The 26,722-nt window shown below is 35.6% G+C and overlaps 1 protein-coding gene across 9 annotated transcripts in view; it reads left to right on the top strand.

Moving 5' to 3' along the window:
• Positions 1–26,722, top strand: part of USP34 (ubiquitin specific peptidase 34) — a 137,059-nt gene that overhangs the window by 57,629 nt on the left and 52,708 nt on the right. For 8 of the 9 annotated variants that reach the window (XM_055816227.1, XM_055816223.1, XM_055816224.1 and 5 more), the window contains 25 exons: positions 132–261; positions 887–922; positions 1,325–1,455; positions 2,026–2,642; positions 3,098–3,312; positions 5,041–5,156; positions 5,240–5,367; positions 6,515–6,604; positions 7,480–7,575; positions 8,705–8,787; positions 10,108–10,262; positions 11,153–11,266; positions 12,215–12,314; positions 12,445–12,604; positions 13,065–13,191; positions 13,288–13,435; positions 17,513–17,613; positions 19,096–19,305; positions 19,969–20,094; positions 20,896–21,018; positions 21,132–21,215; positions 21,514–21,600; positions 23,325–23,525; positions 24,860–24,942; positions 26,161–26,201. In XM_055816227.1, the coding sequence (XP_055672202.1) occupies positions 132–261; positions 887–922; positions 1,325–1,455; positions 2,026–2,642; positions 3,098–3,312; positions 5,041–5,156; positions 5,240–5,367; positions 6,515–6,604; positions 7,480–7,575; positions 8,705–8,787; positions 10,108–10,262; positions 11,153–11,266; positions 12,215–12,314; positions 12,445–12,604; positions 13,065–13,191; positions 13,288–13,435; positions 17,513–17,613; positions 19,096–19,305; positions 19,969–20,094; positions 20,896–21,018; positions 21,132–21,215; positions 21,514–21,600; positions 23,325–23,525; positions 24,860–24,942; positions 26,161–26,201 (3,502 nt within the window). The remainder of the gene's footprint in view (positions 1–131; positions 262–886; positions 923–1,324; positions 1,456–2,025; positions 2,643–3,097; positions 3,313–5,040; positions 5,157–5,239; positions 5,368–6,514; positions 6,605–7,479; positions 7,576–8,704; positions 8,788–10,107; positions 10,263–11,152; positions 11,267–12,214; positions 12,315–12,444; positions 12,605–13,064; positions 13,192–13,287; positions 13,436–17,512; positions 17,614–19,095; positions 19,306–19,968; positions 20,095–20,895; positions 21,019–21,131; positions 21,216–21,513; positions 21,601–23,324; positions 23,526–24,859; positions 24,943–26,160; positions 26,202–26,722) is intronic. The other variant, XM_055816222.1, reaches the window with a different exon arrangement.

Here is a 26,722-nt window from a genome sequence, read left to right as displayed (position 1 = left end):
GTGCATTCATTTATTTTGGTTGGTTTATTTTGGTGAAGTATAGTATTGGCCTATAGAAGGCTTAACAGTCGATCTTTGCATACAAAACCTACTGCTTCTTAATGGCACTGTTAACCTGGTTTTGTTTCTAGACCTTGTATTTGGCATCAATGCTTATAAAAGCACTGTGGAATAATGCACTAGCAGCTAAGGCTCAGCTGTCAAAACAAAGCTCTTTTGCATCTTTACTGAGTACCAATCTACCCATGGGAAACAAAAAAGGTATGTGGTTTTCCAATAGATCAGGTAGTTACATTTTTAATTTTCGTAGTCTCCTTGTTGACTTTGGACAAAAAGGATGTATAGAACTTTTTACTTGGAAGTATTTTTAAAAAGTGTCATGCTGGCATATTTTTCAAGCAGAAGTTGAGGGTAAAGACAAAAGCATTACAACTTTGTGAGTGCCTTTGGAAAGCTTTTTCAGATCAGTTCTGTTTGTGTATCTAAATAGTATGTGGAGGTTTTTTGTGGGTTTTTTTGTTGTTTTGTTTTTTTAAATTCAGAGGATGGTCCATAACTCATCAGTTAACTATTCTAGTTCTGCTGAACATCTGTAACTTACATAGCTACATAAAATCTTACAAGAGCTTACCTTATTTTTTTACCTAGTTTCTGACATTACATGCTATTTCTGGGTTGGTGGGATTTTTTGTTGTGATGGGGTTTTTTTTTTGTTTTTACTTGACTGTATATTTCCCCACACTCATTACTAAAGGTGCTACCAAGCCATTCTGCTGTAGTTTCCCTTTCTTTTCCTACTCTTGATTTTTATGAATCGTGGACAAAACTATATGCTGACAAAAAGATTCTTAGTCACTTATTTTTCCATCCTGCTTTTTTCCTCCAGAAGAAGAGGAGCTCAGAAGAGCAGCCCCTTCACCTTGTAAGTACACTTTTAGAAGTACACCACAGGCTGATAATGTTTGATACTACAGTGTTTTTTTCTACAGCTATTGAATTTGAATAGAAGAACTAGTAAAAGGTTGAAATTACATTTTTATGAGAAGTCAAATGAAAATAATATTTCATGTAGCATCTAGGAAATTCAAGTAGGCGTGCTATATATGGCAAGAAGAGACATAAGAATACAAATTTTGTAGTTAAATGCTCAGTGCTTTAAAAATAATTTTTAGTGTTTAGGTACACAGATTGAGTTACATCCCTTGTTCAGCTGTTTGCAGGAAGAATGCTGTTGAGTTCAACATTTGAGGCAGATTTATGTGATGCTGTTATATTCCAATTAACACATATCACAAAGTAACTGGGAAATGTGGTTTTGAACTAGGGTCACCAGCAGCAAGCCCTCAAAGTAGTGACAACAGTGACACCCATCAGAGTGGAGGCAGTGATATTGAAATGGAGGAACAGCTTATTAACAGAACAAAACATGTACAGCAGCGTCTTTCAGATACAGAGGTAAGAGTGTAAATCTTAGTCTGTGAATGTTGTTACTGAGTTCCCTATTACTAACAATGGAAATAATTTTTTTCCATAATTGTTTCAAGACCTGAACAGGTGCATAGCAGGTATGTTTACCTGCAGCAAGATAGTGGATAGCTGGAATCTTTACTTATATTCTGTGCAGTTCACATAGAATATATTGTACCTTGCCTGTGAACAAGTGCACTACAAAAAAACACCTCAAACAAACGGCTTGTGGCATTTAAATTGTATTTCAGTTAGATTAATCTCTTAGTAAGGGATTGCGTGACATACTGTTCACATGTCACACTGTGACTCTGTGTAGGTGCAAACCCTGAAGATAAACCTTCTTACGAATAAGATAATGCAAAAATAATTCTTAAATCTGAATCTTTCTCAGAGCATTTTGTCATTGGCACCCAAATTGAGAAAGAACGAATGAAAACTGGTAGATTTGGCACGTTTGAGAATGGTGTTTGAATGATGAAATTGATCATGTATTTTCAGTGGTGTTTTATTTTTCCACCAATCTTAAAAAAATAATTATTATTATTATTATTACAGGAATCCATGCAAGGAAGCTCTGATGAGACAGCCAACAGTGGTGAGGATGGCAGTAGTGGTCCCGGTAGTAGCAGTGGCCACAGTGATGGATCTAGCAATGAAGCCAACTCCAGTCATGCAAGCCAGTCTGCTGGAAGCCCTGGCAGCGAGGTGCAGTCTGAGGACATTGCAGATATTGAAGCTCTCAAAGAGGAGGAGGATGAAGAGGAAGAAGATAGGAGTCATAATCCCCAGAAGAGCAGTAGGAGCACAGATCTGCGAAGCAGAAAACTGGAATCACAAGCAGGCATTTGTCTGGGAGATTCACAAGGGGCATCGGAGAGGAGTGGTGCAAATAATGGGGCAGGAAAGGACCATGTTTTTAACAGTGACTCTGTGACACCGGTGGATAATCGAATTAGAATGCTAGATGCTTGTTCTCACACTGAGGATGCAGAGCATGATATGACAGGGGAAATGAGCGCTGCTCACATTTCACAAGGGTCTCAAGATTCTTGTATAACTCATACAGGGGACTTCCTTGGGGAAACTATTGGAAATGAATTATTTAACTGTCGACAGTTCATTGGGCCACAGCATCATCACCATCACCACCACCATCACCACCACCATGATGGGTAGGTGGCTAGATGTTTCTTCAGAAATAAAAGTGGTAGCAAAATATTCCATTTGGGCAGAAATTTTTATGGACATTTTGCTATAGTCAGGATAATTTTGTCTAGCAGACATGATAGTTACAGCAGATAGTTGCACAGTCATCTGTTTTGTTAACATTTGATTAAAGTTTTTTGTTAAGGTTTTGTGTTGAATAAATAAGACAACATTTAATAAAATGTTAAAATTAGTTTGGAAAATGGTGTATTTAGTTAACATTAAAGAAGTCAACACAGTTGTCATGATAGTGAGACCTTCAATTTATCTGTAATTGTTTTTCAAACTCATGTGAAGATCTGCTCTGTTCAGACAGATGATTCATCCTGACTTTAGCTTTAGGGAGATGTCTGCTCACTTGTAGTCTGCTATAAACAGCTTTCTCTTTGATACTGTCCATTCTAATATTCTTCTTTTACAGGCATATGGTCGATGATATGCTAAGTGCAGATGATGTCAGTTGCAGTAGTTCCCAAGTCAGTGCAAAATCAGAGAAAAATATGGCTGATTTTGATGGGGAGGAGTCTGGCTGTGAAGAAGAGCTTGTACAGATTAATTCACATGCTGAGCTAACATCTCATCTCCAGCAGCACCTTCCTAACCTTGCCTCTATCTATCATGAACATCTTAGTCAAGGTAAGAGTGATAAAAAGAAATCAGAAAAACATTGTACTTCTGACTCGGTTTTACGTAATTTTGAATTAGTATCCGATAACTAAAGTAATCAAATTATATTAACCATATATGTGTATTTGCCCAAAGAAACCACAGCATCTGCTGACATTCTACCGTTTCTCCAAGAGATTCATTTTTATATCACATAAGTTTAGCTGTATTTACCTTTTTTAAATTTCAGGTACACCCCCCATTTCTACTGAAGCTTGTAAGGCAAGTTAAAACAAATAAAGGCACTAAAGAGCCTAGCAAATGTTTTTTTCTAGTAAGTTATTAAAGTAAAAAGAAAGGTGATACTGAAATGTGAGATTATTTTTTTTTCTCTCTGAAACCTTATGCGATTTTCTTCTGGTGGGTGCATCTTACAGTGATTCTGTACATTTGTCATCTTAAATGAATTAACCCCAGTGGGCTGTACAGAGGATAATTTTGGAAAAATGAGTTAAAGTATTAACTTGATATCTTAGGGAGCTTGCCTTAAAGAGCATTTTTTGCTATTTCGTCTTACGCTACCAAATCTTCTAGTTTACTTCAGGGTCCAGTTTAAGATACTACTAAAACACTTCTCAAGAATTATGTCATCTTTCCATGTGCTATTGTAGCAGCTTTATTTTTGTTTTATCCCCCTTTTAAATATGATGGAGGATATGGTTGGTGAAGGTTAGACATTTTTCTTCACTGGTCTGGCAGAACCAAGTTTGCTATCTTCCAGCAGGCAGTAAAACCATTACTGTTTATTTCTTTTCCTGAAACAGAGTTGAGTAAGAAGTCTTTTTTTCTTTAGGCTTAACTGAATTATAATTTCAGTCTGACATTGAAAATCTGGAAGGATCTTTTTTCTACACTGTGGAGTTGAGTAAACTACTAAAACTTTGTAGTTAAAACATGCTATAAATCAGCATATTTTTTCAGTATTTTCCATAGATATTGCACATCTTACTGAAAATCCAAATTATTGTTTGAGCATGAGGCCTTCAATGCAGATTATTTTTGACACCCCTAGTTTGCACATGCAAATAATTACAGTGTTCTGCATGCAGTCTAAATTTTCTACTTGACTTTGCTCTTAATAGTATCAAGTAGTAGATAAATGAATGGTACCAGCTGTGGAAAGAAGGAAAATGTCTATCAGTGTTTATGAAAACATGATGAGTTTCTAAAGTCATGCATTTTGATACTCTTTACTGTATATAAAAAATGGTGTTTGTTTTTCCTGACTTTTAGTTAGATAAAGGAGATCATGCACTGTGAGGGGAATTTATTGAAATGTGCTTCTTTCTTGCTTTCCAACCATGGTAGTTACAAAGATACTTCCCTTCGGACCACAGCACCACAGAAAGACTTAAGAAATATTTTAATTATACTATGAATTAAATCTAATTAAATGAAAAAGCAATTGCACCTGCACCTGCAGTTCTTAAGTAAAGTTTTTATTGTGCATTGTCATTAGCCAAAACCAGTATAAATATTGGCTTAACTGCCCTGTTGACTTCTTGTATGGTCATAATAGTTTGTCTTCTTTTAAGAACCCATATGTGGAAAAAGGCTGCAATTACAGTGTTGTTGTTTGCACTTTACAATAGCCAAGTTTACAAATAAAGCCTCTTGTTGTCTGTGCACTTAGGAAATAATGTTCAGATTAGGTAGTTCCTTCTATTTATTCAATAACGGTCTTTATATTTTGTTCAGGACCAGCAGTTCATAAACATCAATATAATAGCAATGCGGTGACGGACATTAATTTGGATAATGTTTGTAAGAAAGGAAATACCCTTTTGTGGGATCTGGTCCAGGATGAAGATGCAGTAAGTTGAATACCAGAAAAGAATATTTTTTTAAAGAAAATAAATACATACTATTCAGTGACTTTTCTTTCTACTTGCTGTAGATTCATCTCTCTGAAGGGTTAATAAATGAAGCAGAGAAGCTGCTCTGTTCTTTAGTATGCTGGTTCACTGACAGACAGATTCGAATGAGATTTATTGAAGGCTGCTTAGAAAATTTAGCAAACAACAGGTAACTTAAATCATAAGTCATCTCTTTTTATATGTATCTGTTTTTGGAACATAAAGGAAATCCAGGTTGACTATAATGGTTGTTTCATTTTACAGGAACACAAGTTAAACTAGACAAAAACAGAAGTATAAGAATAGTTTTCAAGGTGTTATGGATGTATCTGATACTCGATTTTTCTATTCTGTCAGTGTCGTGAATTTGTCATCTTGCCGATTTGTCTGTTCTCCCTTCTGCCAGAGGTTACTGCCTTCCTAACATTTGGTAAAATCGGGTCCACACCTTGGCCAGTTGAGTGCAAGGTCAAAGGACCTTAGCATAAGCATTTTGAACTATATATTTAGATTTTATGTGCAAGTGGCTGAGGAACAGATGAGTTCTTTTCCACCAGGTCTGTTGTGGGGTCTGGATTCTGTGGAGAAGCAGCTGGAGGTAGAAGTAATACCTTGACCTCAGATAACTTGTTTCAATACCAGCCAGAGCTGTGAGATTGTACAGTTTCAAGACTGGCAAAATTGGAATTTATTTTGTTGATAGAACTAATCAACTGGTGGACATTGCCTGCAGTGTTACCTTTTTGCTAAGAACTGTATTTGTGAGATGAGTTACAAGTATACTGAGACTATAATTATTTATGGAAATGTGAAGATACTTATCACTGATAAGAAATTTCCGTTATGTGCCATTTATGCACTTCTTGAGTTTGCCTAGATAGTTGTCATACAATACACATCTACTTGTGTCTACAGTGAGTTTGAGGCAGATTTCTGCTGTCATCTGTTTGTGGAAAAAATGTACTCATTTTGCTGAAATTTCACAAGACAAATTTTATGAAACTCAAAAATAAGAATTTACCTTTTAAAATTTAAATTTTTTTAAATAAGAAAAATGTATACTGTTTTATTTTTATACTTGTCCAGCAGCTGTGCAACCAAGGTATTACATGTAAAGAATTTGAAGTATGTGTGGTTCAGGTTCAGAAAACTGATTGGCTAACATCATGGTAAATTCAATTGCACTTAGGTGTTTACAGTCCCATCAGCCTATTGGCTCACTGAACCTGAGCTTCTCAAAGTAATTTTGAAATGGACAATTTTAATTTTGTAACAATCATATATATACTGTCATCATTTCTCTCTTTCTCCTTTAGATCAGTAGTAGTTTCACTTCGTCTTCTTCCAAAGCTGTTTGGTACTTTTCAGCAATTTGGGAGCAGTTATGACACACATTGGATAACAATGTAAGTAGCCCCCTGTCCCCAGCAGCCTAAACCAAGAGACTTGATGACGTTTAGGGGGCTGCTGCAAGGCTTGCTCCTTCGCTGTTGTCCAGACCAATAATGACTATGGTCATCATCTGTCTGTTGTCTGGTCTAGATATATAAGCCTGTCTAATCACTCAGGCCTGGATTTCTTCATAATACACACTACTGTTGTAACTGAGCTGTAGACTGAATATTTTTTTTGAACACCCACCCCACTCCACCCTCCCCGCTTTAATCCCAAAAAACTTGCAGACAGTACTAGACATCCACTAGTAGTATATTGTAAAATGTTGTAGTAACTTGATGTTACATCATTCTGTTCTGATGTTATATCAAATGCTTCTCAGTAATAAAAAAATTGGTTTGTAAGAAAACCGTTGAAATGTGAGGATACATAGTCTAGCATGCCTTACTAGAACAGACTATATAACTAGCTGGGCTAACTACAGAGAACGGACTACTGGAACTTCTGGCAAGGATTGCGGTGACTATCAGCAATTTTTCTTGGCCTTTTTACACATGACATGTTTAAATATATGACCAGTTCTGGGTTTTGGCTTAGACTTCTTCTGAATTAGGGCCTTTAGGGACGTTTTTCATGGTCTCAGAAGGGAGTGTTCTGTCAGTCCCATTCCTGAAAATAACGACACTGTGGAGCTTTGTGGATGACAGGGAAGAAGAGAGTACTGTACTAGAAAATACTCCTGAATTCATGGTAGATGGAAAAATTGAATGTTTGCTTTGATTTGATGTGTGTGCAGTTTTCCTATAATAGCTGTCTAATTTCTGTAGCTTTTCTGATCATTTTAAGCAAACCATAATAACTAACTGCTAACTTTAAATTGTTACAGGTGGGCAGAAAAGGAACTTAATATGATGAAACTTTTCTTTGATAATTTGGTACACTACATTCAGGCAGTCAGGGAAGGACGACATAAACACGCATTGTAAGTACACAACTGACTTTGAGTGTTTGATATTTTACATTTTAAATGTTTATTTTCTGCTTTTCTTCTGGTGCTTCTGATGTGTTCTTAAAAGTACATACTTTCTATAGGGACATTACATGCTTAGGGAGACAAAGGTCTGTGAAAACGGTAACATTTTAAATAGCCTCCTTAGAAAAACATGCAACAACTCTCATGTCACTTTTGTTAGACATTATGTTGAGTATTCCTTTACAAATAAAACACAAAGATTTTATGTATTCAAATCAATTTAAAGTGATTTCATGTCATAAAACTATTCAAATGTTTTAGTTTTAAAATCTTGTTATTAACCTTTGCGGTAGTTTGTTTTTTTCTATTTAACACATTCATCTGCACTTTCCAATATGCATGGTTAAAAATAGGTGTATATACACAAGAAAGAATTTCTAGCTTCCCAATCCTGGAGGAATAACTACTCACATTTTGACAGATGTCAAAGTCAGTATGTAAATATGGGCATCCACAGTTGAAAAATGTTGCTATTTATGGGTCAAATTTTTACTTCATCATACTCCTTTGTATTGGACATGGTTCTAGTGAGGAATTACTTCAAAAGCTGTTTGAAAGTGAGATGAATTGCTTTAAATTACGGCAAAATGAAATGCTGTTCAGCTCTTTTGACCTTTAAGCTTCTATCTTACAACTACAGATAAAGTTAAATATATTATGTAAGTTGCAAAAATACTTTTTGTGAAGGATATGTATCAGCAGAGATCAGCAATTCAGAGTAGAAATACCAGCATTTTACAAGTTAGGGAAAAAACTAGGGTCAGATCCTGCAAGTTGCTAATGACAAAATGCTTCATGGGAACTGGATTGTATGCCAAAAAACCCTCCACTCCCGCCCCTCAAAAAAGCAACAAAAAAGTACTTTAGTAATGACTAGTATGTCATTCCACTTGTTTGGTGTGGTTCTGTAGCATGTGCAACTGGAGTCTCTAGGCTATATACTGAACTAGAAGTTCAGAAAGAAACTTGAAAGAAAAAATCATTTATGGTTTTAAGAGGCACGTGTATAAGTGGGAAAAAAAGTTATGACAATAAACACTTAAATAAACTTCTGTTTTTATACAAATTTAAATTTTAGATACAGCCACAGTGCAGAAGTTCAGGTTCGTCTTCAATTCCTGACATGTGTGTTTTCAACTCTAGGATCACCAGATCATTTCAGTAAGTGTTTGAGGTTACCTTATCAGAGAAGCACCTCATAGTAAGGCTCACATAGTTCTTAATAATCAATGTTAGCTTAAATAAATACAATATTTTAAACATACAATTTTAAATAAACTCTGATATTGTTTCAAAAGAAGGAAGATTTTTTTTGATGGAAGCACACAACCAACACTGGAGTTTAGATTCTATTGCAGTTCTGTGGAAACAAATTTTTCTGTTTTCTGTGCTTCAGTTTTTCTAAATATTGGGATTGTAGTAATTACTGAAATGAAGATAATATAGTCTGTATTTGTGGGTTTCGGTTCATGTCCATGATGTTCTCAGAGATCTTCTACTAGAGTGTGCTGTATGTTGTGATACCAAAAAGGAATAATTCTTCATATTTTAATAATACTGGAAATTGGTTCACACTTCTGCGAAAGTAGTATTCTGTATGACAGTTGATCTGTGCAGATGGTTAATCCTTTTCACTCTAAAGGTTAAAAATAGAAGTCTTTTGATGTGGCTGATGGAATTCAAAATTGAACATGATTTTCTGTGGTTTTAGTAACCCTTGGTGGCTTTCCCTTCCACTAATTCTTTTGGCTGCTCTCAAGCCCTTGTGAACTAGGAGCCTTCAGTGTTTTTTCAGCATCAGCTCTGTAGAGACTTTCAGTTGATTGTATCTTGAGGTCATTTGTTAAAACGCTTTAAGTGAGGAGTCCTTTGGGTAGTCTCATTATAGACAAAGTTGGCATATGGTGTGCGTATGGCTCGTCACTGGTCATTAGAGTACAGGAAGGAATGAGAATATCTGTAGCCAAGAGAGAAAAAACTTGCAACACCGTATTTGCTATTGTTGATGGAATAGCCGCAATTCTTTTAAAAGAAATTTGGTGATATCACAAATGTTTATGTGCCAGCTAAGAAAATAAACCTACTGTTCTCTTCAAAGGAGAAGCAATAAAATAGTTATAGAGATACTACTTTCAGCCACAGTCTCAATACCCAGCTGAAAGCTGGACTCTATGCCCAATAACTACTTACGAACTAAGAAGCAACCTGCTGTTTGGTATGAGAGCTCAGGTCAGCCCACGCTACTCATTGGGTTAGTAACAACTGAGAGCACTAATGACCAAAACCTGTAGCTGATTGCCAGCTCTAAAAGGGGAAAAGTCTAATTCCTAATTGGTAGGTGGTGAATTTTTCTTTTGTTGTTTCTGAAAACTTCTTGTCCTGACTATTCTGAATTCTATGCATGTATTCTTGGGTTTTGTGGACTGTCACTATAGATTTGATGTTATAAAGGATTAGTTAAAAATACTTCCCTAATTTTAGGGTTGAGTTTAGAACAAGTGGACATACTGTGGCACTGCTTAGTAGAAGATTCCGAATGTTACGATGATGCACTACACTGGTTCTTAAATCAAGTACGAAGTAAAGATCAACATGCTATGGGTATGGAGACTTACAAGCATCTTTTCTTGGAAAAGGTATGTAGAGAGTTAATTGCGACCTTACAATCCTAGTAAAAGTGTTTCTTTTCCATACCAGCACTATTTAACATATTTAAAGTTGTGTCTATGAAAAAAATATCTTCAGTAGTCTTGGAGGGCCCCACTTGTCATGAAATGATTTTTCTCTGCTTGGAGGGAAGAGAGGAACGAATTGGTATGAATTCTTTTCACACTAGTATTTACTTGAGTGTTTCTTTGCAGGTAGCTTGTGTGTTGTATCTGAAGCTATATAGCACTTTAATGTGGAAAAAAAAAAAGCCACCCAGAACTACTCTTTCCTTTATGATGTATAGCTTACCTGATTAAAAAAAAAGACTTTTCTTCTTTTTGGGAGGGGCATATGAATCGCATTAATACATCCACTGAAAATATGAACGTGCAGCATCAGAGCTTTTTGCAAGGCATCCCATCCATTCCAACAAATGAAATTTTCAAATCTATCCATTTTGTATAATTAATGTAGTCTAGTTCTTTTTTAAGGCTATGCAGTTTTTTGTCTGGTTTTGTAAACTTACGAGTTTTTTTGAACAGAAACATCGTGTATGCTAATAAATATTCCTGCTGTTGATAAGTTAAGCAGGTAATGTTACAGTAATTTTTGTTCCGTCTGCACTGTTACAGTCCAAATTGGTGGTAGAGAAAAGAGGTTTGTTGAAGCCAATTATGGTCGATTTTTTTGTATTGTATATAAAATTCAGAGAGTGTGATCTTTTGCAAGAATAAATTTTAGTTGATCTACTGCATTTGAATATGATTGGTAGTAACAGTAACATTGTTCTGTGCTAATGAAATAAATACTCTGTAATTGCTATACGTTCCATTACTGAATTTTATTTTCCATACTAAAGTCCATTCGTTTTATTTAGATGCCACAACTAAAACCTGAAACTATTAGTATGACTGGCCTAAACCTTTTCCAGCATTTGTGTAATTTGGCTCGATTGGCTACTAGTGCATATGATGGTGGCTCAAACTCAGAGGTAAGCCTAGATTCTGTGCTTATGTTTTATTTCTTTCTGAGGGAAGAGGAAAATTAAATTACTCATCTGCAGCAGCATCTCTCTTGAGAACTTACTGACTTGAATATTGTTTACTGGTTTGAGATAGGAATGCCACAGCCCACAGTGGTGGGGTCTGCACAGATTGCTGTCTTGAGTAGGTCCCTGGGAACTCAGGACTCTGAAGTTCCAAATGTGAGACAGTGAAATGCAAATAAGAGGCCAATGATCCAGAGTTTCCCTCATGACTTTGAGCATGTGTGGCTCTTGTCTCTAGAGGTAGAGATAGGAAACCACAAAGAAAGTGATACCTGTTGCCTGCATATCTTTGTGCGGTTTATCATATTCTTAGCATTACTGTATTTATTGTGTTTAAAGAATGGGTTTGTAACATTTACTTTCCTAAATAAGAAGATTCAGATGACATTCTATTAGGCATATTTAATTCTGACTAGAAATCTCTTATAAAATGTGTCTCAGTGTACATGTGAAGTGCTTTAGAAGTTTTTCTTCTGTAGTTTTTTGTGCAGAGAAACTATCTCAGAAATAAAATGATATATTGGATATTTTTCTGTGAATTAAGGCAAATTTTTATTAAAATGCTATTCTTGCAATGAATACTGATTATAATTGCAGTTTTAAGGCTTCATTTAGAAGTATTCCTGTTTGTCAGAAATGAGGTCATTCTTTTGAATTTTAACCAGTTCTTCTCATGCTTCAAAGTATGAAAATGTTTCTGTGAAACTTAGAATTTTATAGTAATTCATGAGTGCAGTGATGAGAACCCAAGCAGAGGAAAAATGAAGGTATTTTTAGTAATTGCATCACAAGGCAAATAAAATGTCTCAAGTCAGAAAAGCATCGCTCCCAGTGTAACAATGAGGCAATGTTTTTTTTTTTTCTGTGTTTGTTTTTCTTTTGTCAAAACAGTTGTGTGGCATGGACCAATTCTGGGGTATTGCTTTAAGAGCACAGTCTGGTGACGTCAGTCGAGCAGCTATCCAGTATATCAACTCTTACTATATCAACGGTATGAATTTTTATTTTTGTTCTCTGTTTAAAATGTAAAGAATATCTAGTGTTATCCCCTTTTATTCTTAGTATAAAAATGCATAATCCTGAAGTTGTGTGTATATAATTTAGTTTAACTGATATTACAGGTAAAACTGGTCTGGAAAAAGAACAAGAATTTATTAGCAAGTGTATGGAGAGTCTGATGATAGCTTCTAGTAACCTTGAGCAAGACTCTCACTCAAGTCTGACCATTATTGAAAGAGGACTCCTAATGCTGAAGACACACCTGGAGGCTTTTAGGAGAAGGTAAATAGCTTTATTGATCTATTGGGATGCGGAATGTATTTCCGTTCCTCTTATCGTAATGATGAATGACTTATGAGTTATTATTCATTCAAGTAATAGTTTCTTTGGTTTTCTTTGTGTAAAGAAAAGACAGTAGTAGATAATTCTGAAACTTTTAATATAAAAGGTCTAAACAGTTACCAGGGTTGGCCCTTGTCCTTGTATAAATATATACAGTTCATGTTTCCCCATTCCTCACCAAAGAAACTTCTTCAAAGTTAACTTTAATTTGAAAAATAGTGAGGATATCAATACCTTCCTCTTATCTTGAAAAAAAGCCACACAAAACCAAACAAAAACCCCAACCCAGAACAGTGAATAAAGGTGCAAGTTTTGTCTTTCCTGTCATTGTTTATCAAACATTTGTGTTAAATAGGTTTTGACAAAAATATTTTTTCCATCTTTTTACCTCCTCCTTAAGGTTTGCATATCATCTGAGACAGTGGCAGATTGAAGGCACTGGTATCAGCAGTCACTTGAAGGCTCTGAGTGACAAACAGTCACTGCCACTGCGAATTGTGTGTCAGCCAGCTGGGCTTCCTGACAAGGTCAGTTAAAAGCCCTTTTACAAGGCCATCCTTCACTGTTAAATTTCAGTAAGTCCACTGTGGGCTTTGAATAATAAAACAATTTTTTTATTTCAGATGACTATAGAAATGTATCCTAGTGATCAGGTGGCTGATCTACGGGCAGAAGTTACCCATTGGTATGAAAATTTGCAGAAGGAGCAGATAAATCAACAAGCACAGCTTCAGGAGTTTGGCCAAAGCAGCCGCAAGGGGGATTTCCCTGGTAAGCTATAGCGCTTGTACCTGTATTTTTTTCCCTTACAAGGGTTCATCCATTTAGAGCTTAGAAGGTTGTGGTCAGTTTCTTCCTCAGATATCCTAAATAAGCAAGCGTTATGATTTATTTTCTTCTAGCTGTAGTTATAGTTAGCATCACCCTCGCTTTTAGTTAATAGCATTATTTCTTAAGCGCTAGCATTTATTTGAAATAGCAAAGAAGATGTGGGTCTGCCAGAAGTCCTCAGATCCAGCCAAGCTCCAAGTTCCAATACACTTCCCCGCACAGTATTTTTTCTTCTCATTGTTTTCATTATGTTGTTTTCTGTAATTTGGAGATTCTGTTACATAGAAACTTATTCTGTGTTTTGTGAAATGAAGGTTCCTGGCTCTTGCATTGGTTCAGAATTTGAAGTCATAATTCAAATTCATATTTATATACCCTACATACATGTATTCCAGTCAGGTGTAAGATTGTCCTCACTCCTGCAACTGATGTTTAATTTATGATCATCCTGTAGCAAAAATGGTCATTCATCCTCTTCTGACGCTCTTAATTTGGAATCACCTTCCTCCTGAGACCATCGTTGCTTGCTTACAGTGTGATGAATATGCATCCTGTTGTTGTTCACTGTCTTTACAGTGTTTTCTTGTTTCCTTTCTTTATGAGCATTAGCATGTAATGTGTATTATCGGAACAAATTCTGTCCATGAATGTGTTTTTCTGACACTACTGACCATTAGCATATGTGTAAACATAAATCTGACTTTCTTCTCATAGTTTTTAGAATATTTTTAAAAATGTTTTAATGAGACACACTGTCAGTAAACCAGAAATTTAGACATCTTGATGACCTTTGTGAAATCCTTTTCCAGCCACTTGTCAGAATCTGTTCTAGTGAAGAAACGATCTTGTTTTCCACCAAATATAGCCAGGTAGCAGAAATTTTTATTTTTGTTTTGGCTGGATCTTAGAAACACACAATTCAGAAAATTCGGAGTTGTAGTCCTACAGCAGCTGCATTTCAGTCGTGTTACGTATGTACAGTGTCTTTTGTGTCTGTGCTGATACCCATAATTTGTACTCGTTTTTGTGGAAGTTGTTTTATTTTTTCTGTGTTCATTACACTAATTATTAACATACCATAACTATGGGAAACTGGAGAACTATAGAATTTGTATCTGTCGATTCATAAACCCAGTGTCCTTTGCTAGGTTTAAAACCTGTGTTAATGACTCTAAGTGCTTTGTCTTGCAATTGATATCTGTGTTGGCTGATGGATGCATAAAATCCTGTAAGAGGCTAAATCTCTTATTAACCAGACTCCTGAAGAAGTGCCTCTGCATTGTTCTCTGTGTGCTGCTGTGTGTTTGGAATAATCTCGTCACGTGATTTTTACTTTTCAACTAATTTTGAAGAAGATAGGATTGAAACTGAGACTTGCGGTTAAAACCTGCAGTTTTACTTATGTACCCTATTTTGGGGACTATTTGTATAGATTAAAAAAAAAGAAATTACTTTCTAATAACATTGTCACAGAGAGCTCTGTGAATGATGGTTCAATGTACTGACAGTTTAAACTTAAAGACTTGGGTCACTGCATCACAGGAGACGTTTACTGTAAGGTGCATAGTGCATACTTCTGTCTCAGCGACCTCCACTATGTCCATTTTAATTTACCTGGATTAGTTAACCTACAAACAGTTCTTGATTAGAAACCTGAAATGGTGATTATTTTATCAACTTAGGTAGAAATCTGAGCAGAGTTTATCAAATTCCAGTGAAAATTAAAGGCTTGTGATGTCAGCGTACAATTTTTTCTCTTGTCTTGTCCTTATAGAGCTAAATCTCAATGTCCTTAGTTGCTTTTTAGTTTTCTCAGGTGGGCTTTCAATTTCACAAAATAGACAGAGATAACAGAATTTTTATATCAGCTTTTGGCTCCTGAAATTCTAGACTTGCACTTTTATTTTTAGTTCTTTTTATTTGTTTCATCTGTTGTTAACTGTGAGTGGCCTGCTTTAGCACTCTTGTTAGCCTGCCTTTTCACCACCGTGTAGATAGCAATTTCATTTCCAGCATCTTTGCACAGTGTTGTTTTCATTTTCCTGCTCTTGGAATCCATGAACAAAATGGTATGTCTGAAATGATAGCAGTCACATCTAACACATGTTGTCTTCAAAAGGAAATTTATTTTGAGAAGATGAAGACAGTGAAAATTAATGTTAAACAGATTGTTAGAGAAGCGAGGCAACTATTATTTTGGCAAATGAAGCTGCAGGTTCTGAGGCAGGTTAAAAGAAACTTAAGCATTTATTAGTTATAGATACATTTCTGATGTTTTCTACCATCATACTGCTGTCAAGGAAGTAACCAATACCCACTAGCCAAAACTCTGGGAGTGTATCTGAAAGTAGTAGAGGCATGCACATTTATTGAATGTACTTTTTAATTCTCTTTCACTACAATAATCATAGTTGTTATTTTTTTTCTATTTACCAGACATTTACCACATAATTCTTTTAAGGTCCCGATATACCTTTTGTAGTGTCTCTTGTTCATTTGAAATTTGCATTGCTCAGAGAAATGTGAGATTGCGTTCACTTCTCACTCAGATTGCCCATTGTAGTCTTTCTTCTGAAATGTTACTAGTTTGCTAGTAGGATGGTAGATTTCCATATTATTTTTGTGGATGATGTGTTTTCCTGCCTTTATCTGTTGGAAATTATTTTGTCTGACTGCATTGATAAGTTTCAGAACACCCAGCTGGCGAGGATGGGAACAGTAATAGATACGTGAAGTTTGTCCCAGTTCCATATAAAACCTTCATGGTTTTATTGTTAACTGATGTCCCAGCAATTTCGTTTGGGCAGGGTTTGAGGATCATATGTATTTGCCTGATACCTCCGTTTATCTGGCCGTTCCGTAAAAGTTACTGTGCATACATCTTACTGGACTGCTCTGGTTTGGAAATGTCAGCACTCGTGTGTGTGTCTTGGCTGGTTTCGGGAAGCATCACTTAGAGTTGTGTGCATACATCAGCAGACTCCGTGGCTGCAGGCTGCAGAAGATGGGCTTCCGATAATTACCTGAAGAAGGCTGACTGCGTGTACACTACACCGTACATATCTTTATGGCAGTGAAAGAGTGAAGTTTGTTAGCGTGTATACGTAGAGGTTTGGGTTTTTTTATTTTAACGCATGTCTTTGAATACTGTGTTCCTATAGCTAGGTAATGGGCTGTTTTGAAGCATTTTCAGGTTACAGAACTCTTTAGTACTTTCCCAAGATTTCTGCAAGAGGTTCAAAAATACTGGCTTCTGTGAAGAAGTCTGTTGAAATCCCAATGTTGAAGTATAGTGGCAGCGTGAAGCTGGACTGGTGTGGAGGACCAGGGCCTCATGCTGGGAAAAGGGTACTTGTAAGAACAGTGGCTGAACAGCGTAGCAGATTTCAGTCCATGATAAAGATCTTTGTGTGCCACAATTGGTGGTTAGAGCTGTACAAGTACTCTGAGGTATAAGGTTATTGTGCATTGTAGTTCTTGGTTACTGCTTGATTGCGCCAAATCAAGTGAAATTCTTAATCCTCTGCTTGTTCAAATTTCTTGTGCAGTGTTGGGAATTCTTTGAAGGGTGTTCTCAGTTTTTCCTTTCTGAAGTGTATGACATACCCAGTTCCAACTTACATGCAAGTAAGATTAATCATTGCTGCTTAGTCTTTGCTGACTTTATCACAGGTGTGTGATACCGAGGGATTTTGTTGATGTCCATAATCATTTTCCATTATCCTTTTCTGGCGTAGCATAATTTCCTACAAAATACAGAAGGCATGTTTAATCTGAATTCTAAAAACTTTTCGCTACAAGATTGGGTGAACTGTTATTGAAAACGTTATTTCTGAATACATGCAAGTAAATTTAGTTTAACATGGTAACCAGTTTTCTTAAGGAAATTACATTAAGTTTTTGCCTCATTTTAATTGCTACTGAAGAGCATACTATTAAAAATCGTAAGTCTTAGCACTTCTGTTAGAAAATGAAACTACAAGTCTAGAAATTTATTGAAATATGTTTTCATCCTAGGTGGCCTCATGGGACCTGTGAGAATGATTTCATCAGGGCATGAACTGACAACTGATTATGATGAAAAAACACTTCATGAATTGGGTTTTAAGGATATGCAGGTATTACCAGCATACAGATAACGGTCACTGAAAAAGATTGGTTGATACGTTGCTTTTGTCTTGTGCAGCTGATGTAGATGATGGTGGTGGAAGGTATACTTTTCTTTGGGAGCATCCTATGGCTTTCTGTAACCAGTTGTTTCATGCTATCCAATATGTGCCTCCTGTAAGCTCCAACTAACGCTGTTGGCCTTGCTGGTGTCAGTCTGTCTATTTGTAGTTATGTTAGCAGATGTGAAAACTCAAGGAATAAAAGAAAAAACTCAGTTTTTTTCATCCATCAAGGAAAACAAGGGAACAGTGAAAACAGAATCAAATACCCACTTTTTGGCTGAATTGTTGAACACATAGTCATAACATTCCATAGTAGCAGTGACTAGCTCACTCCTTTCACAGGTTAGATCTGAAGCTTTTTTTAATGCTCATCTGTAATTTTTTATCTCAATTCCTGTTAGAGTGGTCTACTTGTAAGTTTGCTAAAATCAACAGTATGGAAAAGCCTGATTCGATTTGTAGAACTGTGAATGACATCATGACTATTTTAGGGAGTTAGGACTGTAACAAAACTTACCAGCAGATCATCACATACATTTTTTCTATCTAAAGGAAAACTAAACTCATACTGTACACTTTCAGGGATCTGCTAACATCCTTTTAGAAGGATTGTTGCTGGCTCATGTGCTTACATGTGCCTTAGCTGACTGTTAGCAATAGTAGCAGTTAATCTGTCTTGACTCTTGCGGTTACAAATTGGACATTCTATTGGACTACGTCTTTGATTGTTCATTAGTTCCTTTTGCTAAATGAATTGGATTAATGCAAAAACAAAACCAGTTTTTAAAACAAGTTTTTCTTACTAACATAGATAATTTTGCAGAATTGGACTAGGGTGCAGTCAGATGAATTCTTAATGTTTTCAGGACCTGGAGGAGCAGTAGGACTCAGTTTCAATGGCAGGGTGTGTTCAATATATGGAGGTGATAACTAGTCAGCAGGAACAGTTCATCTGAGAAAGGCTTTCCACATCGTGATTATGCCAGTGTAACAAATGTATGCTTTTCCAGCCACACTGCTATTTGTATTGCTATGCCCTTGCTAGCTTTATTCTGGTCCAGTTTATCTCATTTTTCCTCTGGATTAGTTTTTCTGCCATTTCATTAATACACTGAGGAATCAGGCGAGTACCAGTGTCTCCCAGGCCTGAATTGCAAAATAAAGAATGAGGGACAAGGAAACAGTACCTGTCTACTGTAACAACAGCAAACAGTGTATGCAGCTGCACCATGAATGCCTTAAGTGAAAGCAACAACCAAGCTGTAATTATGGCAGTTGCTCAAAATACTGCTCAGTAAAGATTTGACAACAAAGACACCGATGTATCTTTAAGTTCTTAATTATGATCCTGTTGAAAACATTTCAGAGTTTATCATACGCATTTTAAAAATTGCGTCTCTCCTCCTTGTTGTCTCTTTCTGTTTCTAGATGGTGTTTGTATCCCTGGGTGCACCAAGGAGAGAACGTAAAGGTGAAGGTGTTCAGCTTCCAGCATCCTGCCTACCTCCTCCTCAGAAGGACAACATTCCAATGCTTTTACTTCTGCAAGAACCTCATCTTACCACCCTTTTTGATTTGTTAGAGATGCTTGCCTCTTTCAAGCCTCCTTCTGGAGAAGTGGCTATGGAAGATCGTGAGGTAATTTAGAGTAATTTTATTAGAGCAGTTAAACTGAATTCTTATTTAATTGGATCTATTTTTCCTGTCTAGCTTACTTCCTTTGTACTCTGTCCAATTGCTAGATATGCTTATTGTCTGTATATTCATATCTCGTTTAGGGTGAAATCATTATCATGGTTTTTCTGATTTTCTTAACAACATTGTTCTGATATGTTTTAAATGTTCTAAATATTGTAGAAGCTACAAAACAGTAATTAAGAAAGAATCTTGATTAGTTGAATAGATGTCGTGACTGATAATGGGAATTGGCTTGAGGAAAGGTTTTGTAAAGGTTGTATTGCAAAAACTCAATCTTTGTGTTACATGGCATCATTAGCTTGTGGGAAACGAAATAACCACTAGTATATTCAAACCAGTTATTTATTTTTAAGTTTTATTTACGCTCACATTTCAAAATATGTGATAAGCTCTAAAGATAATATAACTTAAGCTCTAAAGATAATATAACTTAGTTTCTTGTATATAACTTAGTTTCAGTGAGACTTCAACTATCATGTTCTATTTATGGATTTACATTAGATGGAAACAGCTTCTTAATTAAAAATAAATATATTTGTGGTCTTTGAAATCTTATTTTCACAATTAAGTTCACAATAAGAATGGTGTTCTATGGTTTGTCAGAGTGCAAGGTGTGAAGAACTCCATCTCCATGCAGAAAATTTATCCAGACGTGTCTGGGAACTGCTAATGCTTCTGCCAACGTGCCCTAATATGTTGCAGGCATTCCAGAATATTTCAGATGAGCAGGTGAACAAAAAATGTTTGTTTTACATGTTTATCTTTTTTACACGCGGATGTTTTAGGGTCTACTGTTTTAGTTGAATTTTCCTCAAATAGGAATGTTTAATGGTAAGTATGTTAAGTGTGCTGAGACACAAGTAAACCTAATAAACAAACCTTAGGTGATTCTTTTGAAATTAAACTAAACAGAGATGTCAGCCTAGTTCCTGAAGTTTGTTTTTATGATTCCTTTTAAGAAATGATTCAATAAATGAGTAGTCAATACTGATTGTCACAATCTTCTGGTTTGAATTGAAACAGCAGTTTCTTCATCTGCAGCTTTGCTTCAACATTATGGGAGTTGTGATAGTATAATCCTTCTGTACTGTCTTCTATAAGTTCAAAACGTGGGTACTTACCTAGCTGTTTTCTTGCCCTATAGATGAAAATTTTGCCTCTTTTAAAATTGTTGAAATTACATATTAACAGTTTTTAGATATTACAGATCTTTATGGACACATATATCAAAATTTTCATGGAAGTTATAATTTAGAGTATAGCATTTGGCTTCCTGTACTTGTGCATACCTTAGTTTATGATAATATTGGAGGTTTACTCAAATTCCATCAGTGAATACACGTTATTCAGATTGTTAATCATGTATAGAAATATATGCTTGAAATTGTCTGATTTAAAATAACATAAAATTGAAAACCAAACAGTCTGTGTTGCTTTAAAAATCCTCTCCTGCCTCTCCGTGCATTTTTTGGATAGATCAGCATTACATGTAAGTGTGTTAATTATTTTGTGTCTTTATCATCTTTTAAGGGGAATGATGGCTTTAACTGGAAGGATCTTCTGCGAATAAAAAGTGCCCATAAACTTTTGTATGCCCTGGAAATTATTGAAGCTTTGGGAAAGCCCAACAGGAGAATAAGACGTGAATCTACGGTAATTGTGCAGATATAGATGTTTTTCTCTCTGAACCAAAGTACATATTGATGAGTAATAGCATTTTAATTCTTCACCTGTTTTTACAATGAATTGGTCTTGTTTATCTTCAGGGAAGTTACAGCGATCTTTACCCAGACTCAGATGATTCGAGTGAAGATCAAATAGAAAACAGTAAAAACACATGGAGCTGCAAGGTTTGATTTTCCTACAGTATTCTGTGATACCTTACATAGTTTTTTAAAAAAACGAAATGGATAGTAAGAGGTTTTGATCTCAAATTTAGGTATAATGTTTTAAGGTTTTTCTGTTAGCAGGCCTGTAAATTTGTTATAGTTGTGTACAACTATTTCTTTTGGTTTTCATAAAATAGTCAGATGAATAGTTTCTCATTATTTATTTATGTATGAAGCTTAGATTGGTATCTAACTGAACTTAGTGATATTTCTGTATTTGGGTTTTTATTTTCACATTGGTACCATAATATACTTACAGTTTGTTGCTGCTGGAGGGCTCCAACAGTTGCTAGAAATTTTCAATTCTGGAATCTTAGAGCCTAAAGAACGGGAATCATGGACTGTGGTAGGTGTTGATTCACTCCTTTTCTCCAGAATAGCATAACTCTCATTTGTAAAGACTTTCATTACTTTCCACCTTTGTTATAGTTACTTTTCTGCAGTAAATTAATGAATTCTGTAGTTGAAGCCACCAGAGTCTGTGCAATAGCATCTTTTTCTTGAATATTTTATATTCCTAGAAGAATTTATTTTCTTTTTGAAAAAGTCTTCACACTTCTGCTTTTTTTGCATTTTAAAACCAGCCTTTGTATTTTTCTATGTATTTTTGGTTTAATTTTTTGTCCAGTCTTAAAAAATCCTATGTCCTGGAATGTAAATTTGTAGATCATGGGAACACCTCAGAGAAAAAAAACTGGGCTTCATCTTTAGCGATGATTGCAACTGCATTGATATAACTATTGCATATCACGCTTCCTTAAAAAAGTCAAAATTTGCCAAACAAGAAGGGTGTACTTTATTTTTTGCTTTTTTGGACTTATTTTAGGGAAGGTTGCTATTAGGAAGCTTTCATTATAGTCTGTTTTAAATCGGTAATCTGTTAATTGTCTTTCCCTCTGAAGAGGCCAAGAAATACCATTTCCCCTTGTTACCACTGAGACAAAAGTGGTAGCATTGTGGCTGCTGTGTTATTAAAGACACTTTTCAATAATGAATGTTATTATTAATCGTTCTTATATAATGTTTTTGTCATCACAGTTCTGTTATTAGTTTGAGCTGAAGTCATACTGTAATGAAAAGTTTTTATTAGCAATTTTTCCCTTTTATTTTCAATTCTGTGGCATTTAATTAAAAAAAAAATGAAATATCTCAAGCTCTGAGTCATATGTACATAAAAAGATATACGTGAACAAGCATGCACATGTATGTATGAAACTGGTGACAGTTCCTGAAATGCTGAATAGAAGCCAGGTATACTTTTTATTAAAAATTTGATAGTTTTTTAACTGATTTTGAGGTATTTGTTCTAAAATTGTTTCAATATTAGAAAGAAATGCCCATTCTGTCTATTCAGTACATAAACAAAAGTAAGTTTGTTTGCTTTTATTGGTCTGCCCAGAAAGTGCTCACAGCATGGTGAAAATAGTGACAGATTCTGCAACCAAGAGTCTTAGAGTCCTGACTTATGCGTGTATGGGTGCTAGACAGCTGACTTCATGTGTTGCTGTGACATGGTGCTCTAGTTTTGTTAATTTACTGTCATAATGGTCATAGCCACAGAGCTGGAAGCCATGAAAATTGATTATTAAATCAAGATTTACTAAATGTATCAGTAGTTTTCATCAAACAAGAGACGTTACAATACAAAATGTTATTTTTTAACTAGTATTTATTGTCTCTGTGTGGTTAAATATATTCAACCTGAAAGCACTTCTTTAAACCATACTTTATACCCTGTGCTATAGTTGAATACAATGAAGGACAGGGGCTTAACTGTTGAGCTTAACTCCTGTACGATTTCCTTTGTGTTATTTCCTGCACTGAATAATAGAATGTCTTGAACGCCCCTGTTAATAGGGCTAGTTCATGAAAATATTTTTGTTATAAATAAGGATTTTTAAAACCCTTCCTCTTTACTGTCTGTTCTGGTGAGGTTTTGCCGGTTAGTTCTAGCTGTTTATCCTGTATACCTTACTTAAGCTTTTTCATTTCAAATTCTGTAGTAGGTGTAGAATAGTTTGTAAAATAAATCCCTGAAAAAATGCAATTTCATTTTCTTGTTATTCACAGTGGCAGCTAGACTGTCTCGCTTGCTTGCTGAAGCTGATATGCCAGTTTGCAGTTGACCCTTCAGATCTGGATTTAGCTTACCATGATGTCTTTGCCTGGTCTGGTATAGCAGAGAGTCACAGAAAAAGAACATGGCCAGGCAAATCAAGGAAGACTGCAAGTGACCATGCAAAGGGCCTTCATATACCTCGTTTAACAGAGGTAAGAGATAAACAATGTGTCCATTTTGTGAACTTTGGAAAAATTACTCCTTTGTTGTGTGAAGCCTTTATTTTGGTAATAAAATAATATACTGGAAAAGTTACTAATACTAATCTACATCCCACATGTTATTCTGATGTAAAAAGAATTTTAGTTGCTTTAAACCGGGCAGTTTTAAAAGGCGGAACTAAAAGTTTTTGTCTGTGATGAGCACGTGAATCGGGAATTCAGAATTCCAGTGCTTTATCCCTCTTTCTTAGGTTTTGTTTTCTAAATTAATGACTCCCTTTTTTTTTGTGATAACCTGTTATATGGGCTGTCCCCATCCTCACTAAATCCATTTTATATTCCTTTAGTAAACACTAAAATAACTTACTGTACTAAGGACGTCTGAGTGAGTGTACGGTAAACGTAAACTTTATGTTTATGTAAACTAAACCTGTAAACCTTCCTACTAAGCAAATACAGTATTTTGGCATCAGAGATGCATTCACTGTAAATTGATTGCTCTTGGGCTCAGGACCAGCTGTGGTTGCCACAAAGTGTAGATCTGAACTGTGAGGTGAAGCTGAACTTTCTATTTGTCATTGCTACACATGGAAAAACCTTAACTATTCAATAAGTATTAGGTATTTTTGACAACAAATGGTCCCTAAATTGCCAAAGCTACTATGATACAGGGAAATTATCAAATGCATTACATTTTTAACATTGGCTGTGTGTAAATGCTGCAACCAGTTTCTATAACGGGTTTTAAATTTTTAATTGTCAATTGATCAGTATTTCTGATTGCAGTGGATTTGCTGTCTAAATATTTTAAAAGACTTTCTTCAAACTTTAATTCTAAAATTCTGTGTAGCTTGTCAGGTTTGCTAAAGATGAATAATTTAAGTGAGTGTATAGTCAATAAAATGTGTTAATCAGGGAGATGTGCAAGATTTACATATTCAAGCTTATCCTCAACCCTGTCTCCTCAAGGCTAAGATTTTTAAAAGGAAGTGAATAGTCTATGCTTTTAACAAAGAATACTGTGTTTTTACTAAAAGGATTGAATAAAGAGTTGATTTTTCTATTCAGTGAAATTGTCTTAGAGAAATAGAATGAATTTTTAGCATCTAGACTTGGTCAGTGAAACACAGGATTTTCAATCTGCTTTAATAAAAAACAATACAAGTTTTAACGATGGAGGTGCTGTGATTTGTGTTTTCTTCCTCCCTCTACACAGGTGGGTTTGTTTTAGATTCACACAGTGTGTATAATTTAAAAGCAGATCAAAAAGCTTGTTGTTATATTAACTGTTGTTTTTTTTTTTCTTTTGACTTCAATTTTTAAAGGTGTTTCTTGTACTTGTCCAGGGAACCAGTTTGATTCAGCGACTTATGTCAGTTGCTTATACATATGACAACTTGGCACCTAGGTACAATATCTTTTTATTTTTGTAATAAAGCTAATCAAGTGTACACGTTTGCATCACTTCTCTAAATAGCTAGCTCTTTGAGTTGTAGTCCCTGTTAACACTCATGTCAGAAATTTAGGTCTGTAGGCATTAGACTTGCTTTTCTTAGTCACCTCTTCTGGCAGTTATCCTGTCCTTATAGCAGGAGTGAGAGGGAGGAGAGTGGCCAGACCTTTCAATGGTCAGGGTATACGGCATAGAGCAACAAACAATGTAGGGTATGCTGTCATAAATTCTCATGCCAAAACTACTTTGTTCTTTCTGTAGCCATTAGCAGTCTCAATTTCAAGGCAACATGAAGGATAAATTGACTTTTAAATTGTTTAGCCATTTGCCAGTTTTGACTTATTTTTTCCCCATCCTAATAACGTTAGCTTATTACTGCTGAAATTACCCTTGCTGTTTTAGCGAGTGTACCTCTACTGAAGGCAAAATTTTACCTTCAGAAATGGGCTCTTAAGAGATTTTCATCCTTTTTGCCTTTTGTCCTGCGAAAAGCAATTCTGTTTGAGACTGCATCGTGACAGTTGGACTAATGGTGGGGAGGTCAAGGGTTTTTGTTACATTTGGTGTTGTAGAATCACTGGATTCCAAGTAATGGATGGTGTGTTTTACCATATTTTAAAAAGTTTGGTAAGGACGTTCAGAGCATTTCCAGTGAAGTCTGCAAATGTGCCTGACTTTAACCTCTAGTGGAGTTGCAGGCATATTTTTAAAAATATAGTAGGTTTTTGGTCTCATAACCTTTTATTCCAATTTATAAAAATCTAAGTAAATAAATACAAACATTAAAAATTTGTTTATAAATTTTGCAAATGTTTGTTTGAAGTGCGGTTCTTTATGAAGAACACTAGCTTTCTTCTGTATGGGCCAGTTCTTAGTTCTGTTTTACATCCTCTTTTTTATATGAAATAAAGAGGTTGTGGGTGTTTTTTTCTTGACTTTTTGTCTTGTAGTCAGTACAGCTTTAAGGTGGTGACTTGAAGATTTCCATAGTTTTATTGTTGTTGCTAATTTTGAATCCTGCAAGAACTGAATCCTTTTAAGATTAAAATTTTAGCTTTCTTAGTGGGTATTTAAGAGTAACTGTGTTGTTATTTGTGTGTACTTGTATTTCTAAGTGATAATCTGTTATGTTCTGTGATAAAGTGCAAACGACTTTATCTTCTTCCTGTTCAGGGTGTTGAAAGCTCAGTCTGATCACAGATCAAGACATGAAGGTTAGTGCTGCAAAATAGCTTTATGTCGTGAACTAATAGTAGTGAAAACATACTGAACGTAACAACTTACATGTTTGATTTATTCCACCATTAGAACGCTGTAAAATTGTGTTCCTTGGTAGTGTGAGGGCTGTTATAACCTAGGTTGGAATACACAGAGAGGTCCCAGATGACTTGCCTGGCTCTCCTTCTCTGGAAATGGTTTTATATGAAATGAAATGTTGTACTGTAGCAGCCTTCATCTCCAGAAGAGCTGGTTTCGATTGGAAAATCAGCTGTAATTCTTATCTTCCAAAGAGCAGCATCTATTAACACCATAATAGAGTCAGCAACAAGGACCTTTATTCTGGTTTACAGAAATCATGCTGGGTCCAGCATTCCTTGGAGCTCCCCCGTCTATCCCTCCTGTGGAGGCTTCTTACAAAAAGTCTAAATGACCTGTGTCAGATTAAGGCTGTATCAAAGTAATTGTCAAAAGTACAGCATAGGCATGCATAAATATAGGTATGTCCTCCTGGGCT

The sequence above is a fragment of the Falco peregrinus genome, chromosome 11 (assembly GCF_023634155.1).
Source record: "Falco peregrinus isolate bFalPer1 chromosome 11, bFalPer1.pri, whole genome shotgun sequence".
Classification (NCBI taxonomy): domain Eukaryota; kingdom Metazoa; phylum Chordata; class Aves; order Falconiformes; family Falconidae; genus Falco; species Falco peregrinus.
Note: the sequence above shows the minus strand (reverse complement) of the source record. Positions and strands in the feature narration are given on the sequence as shown.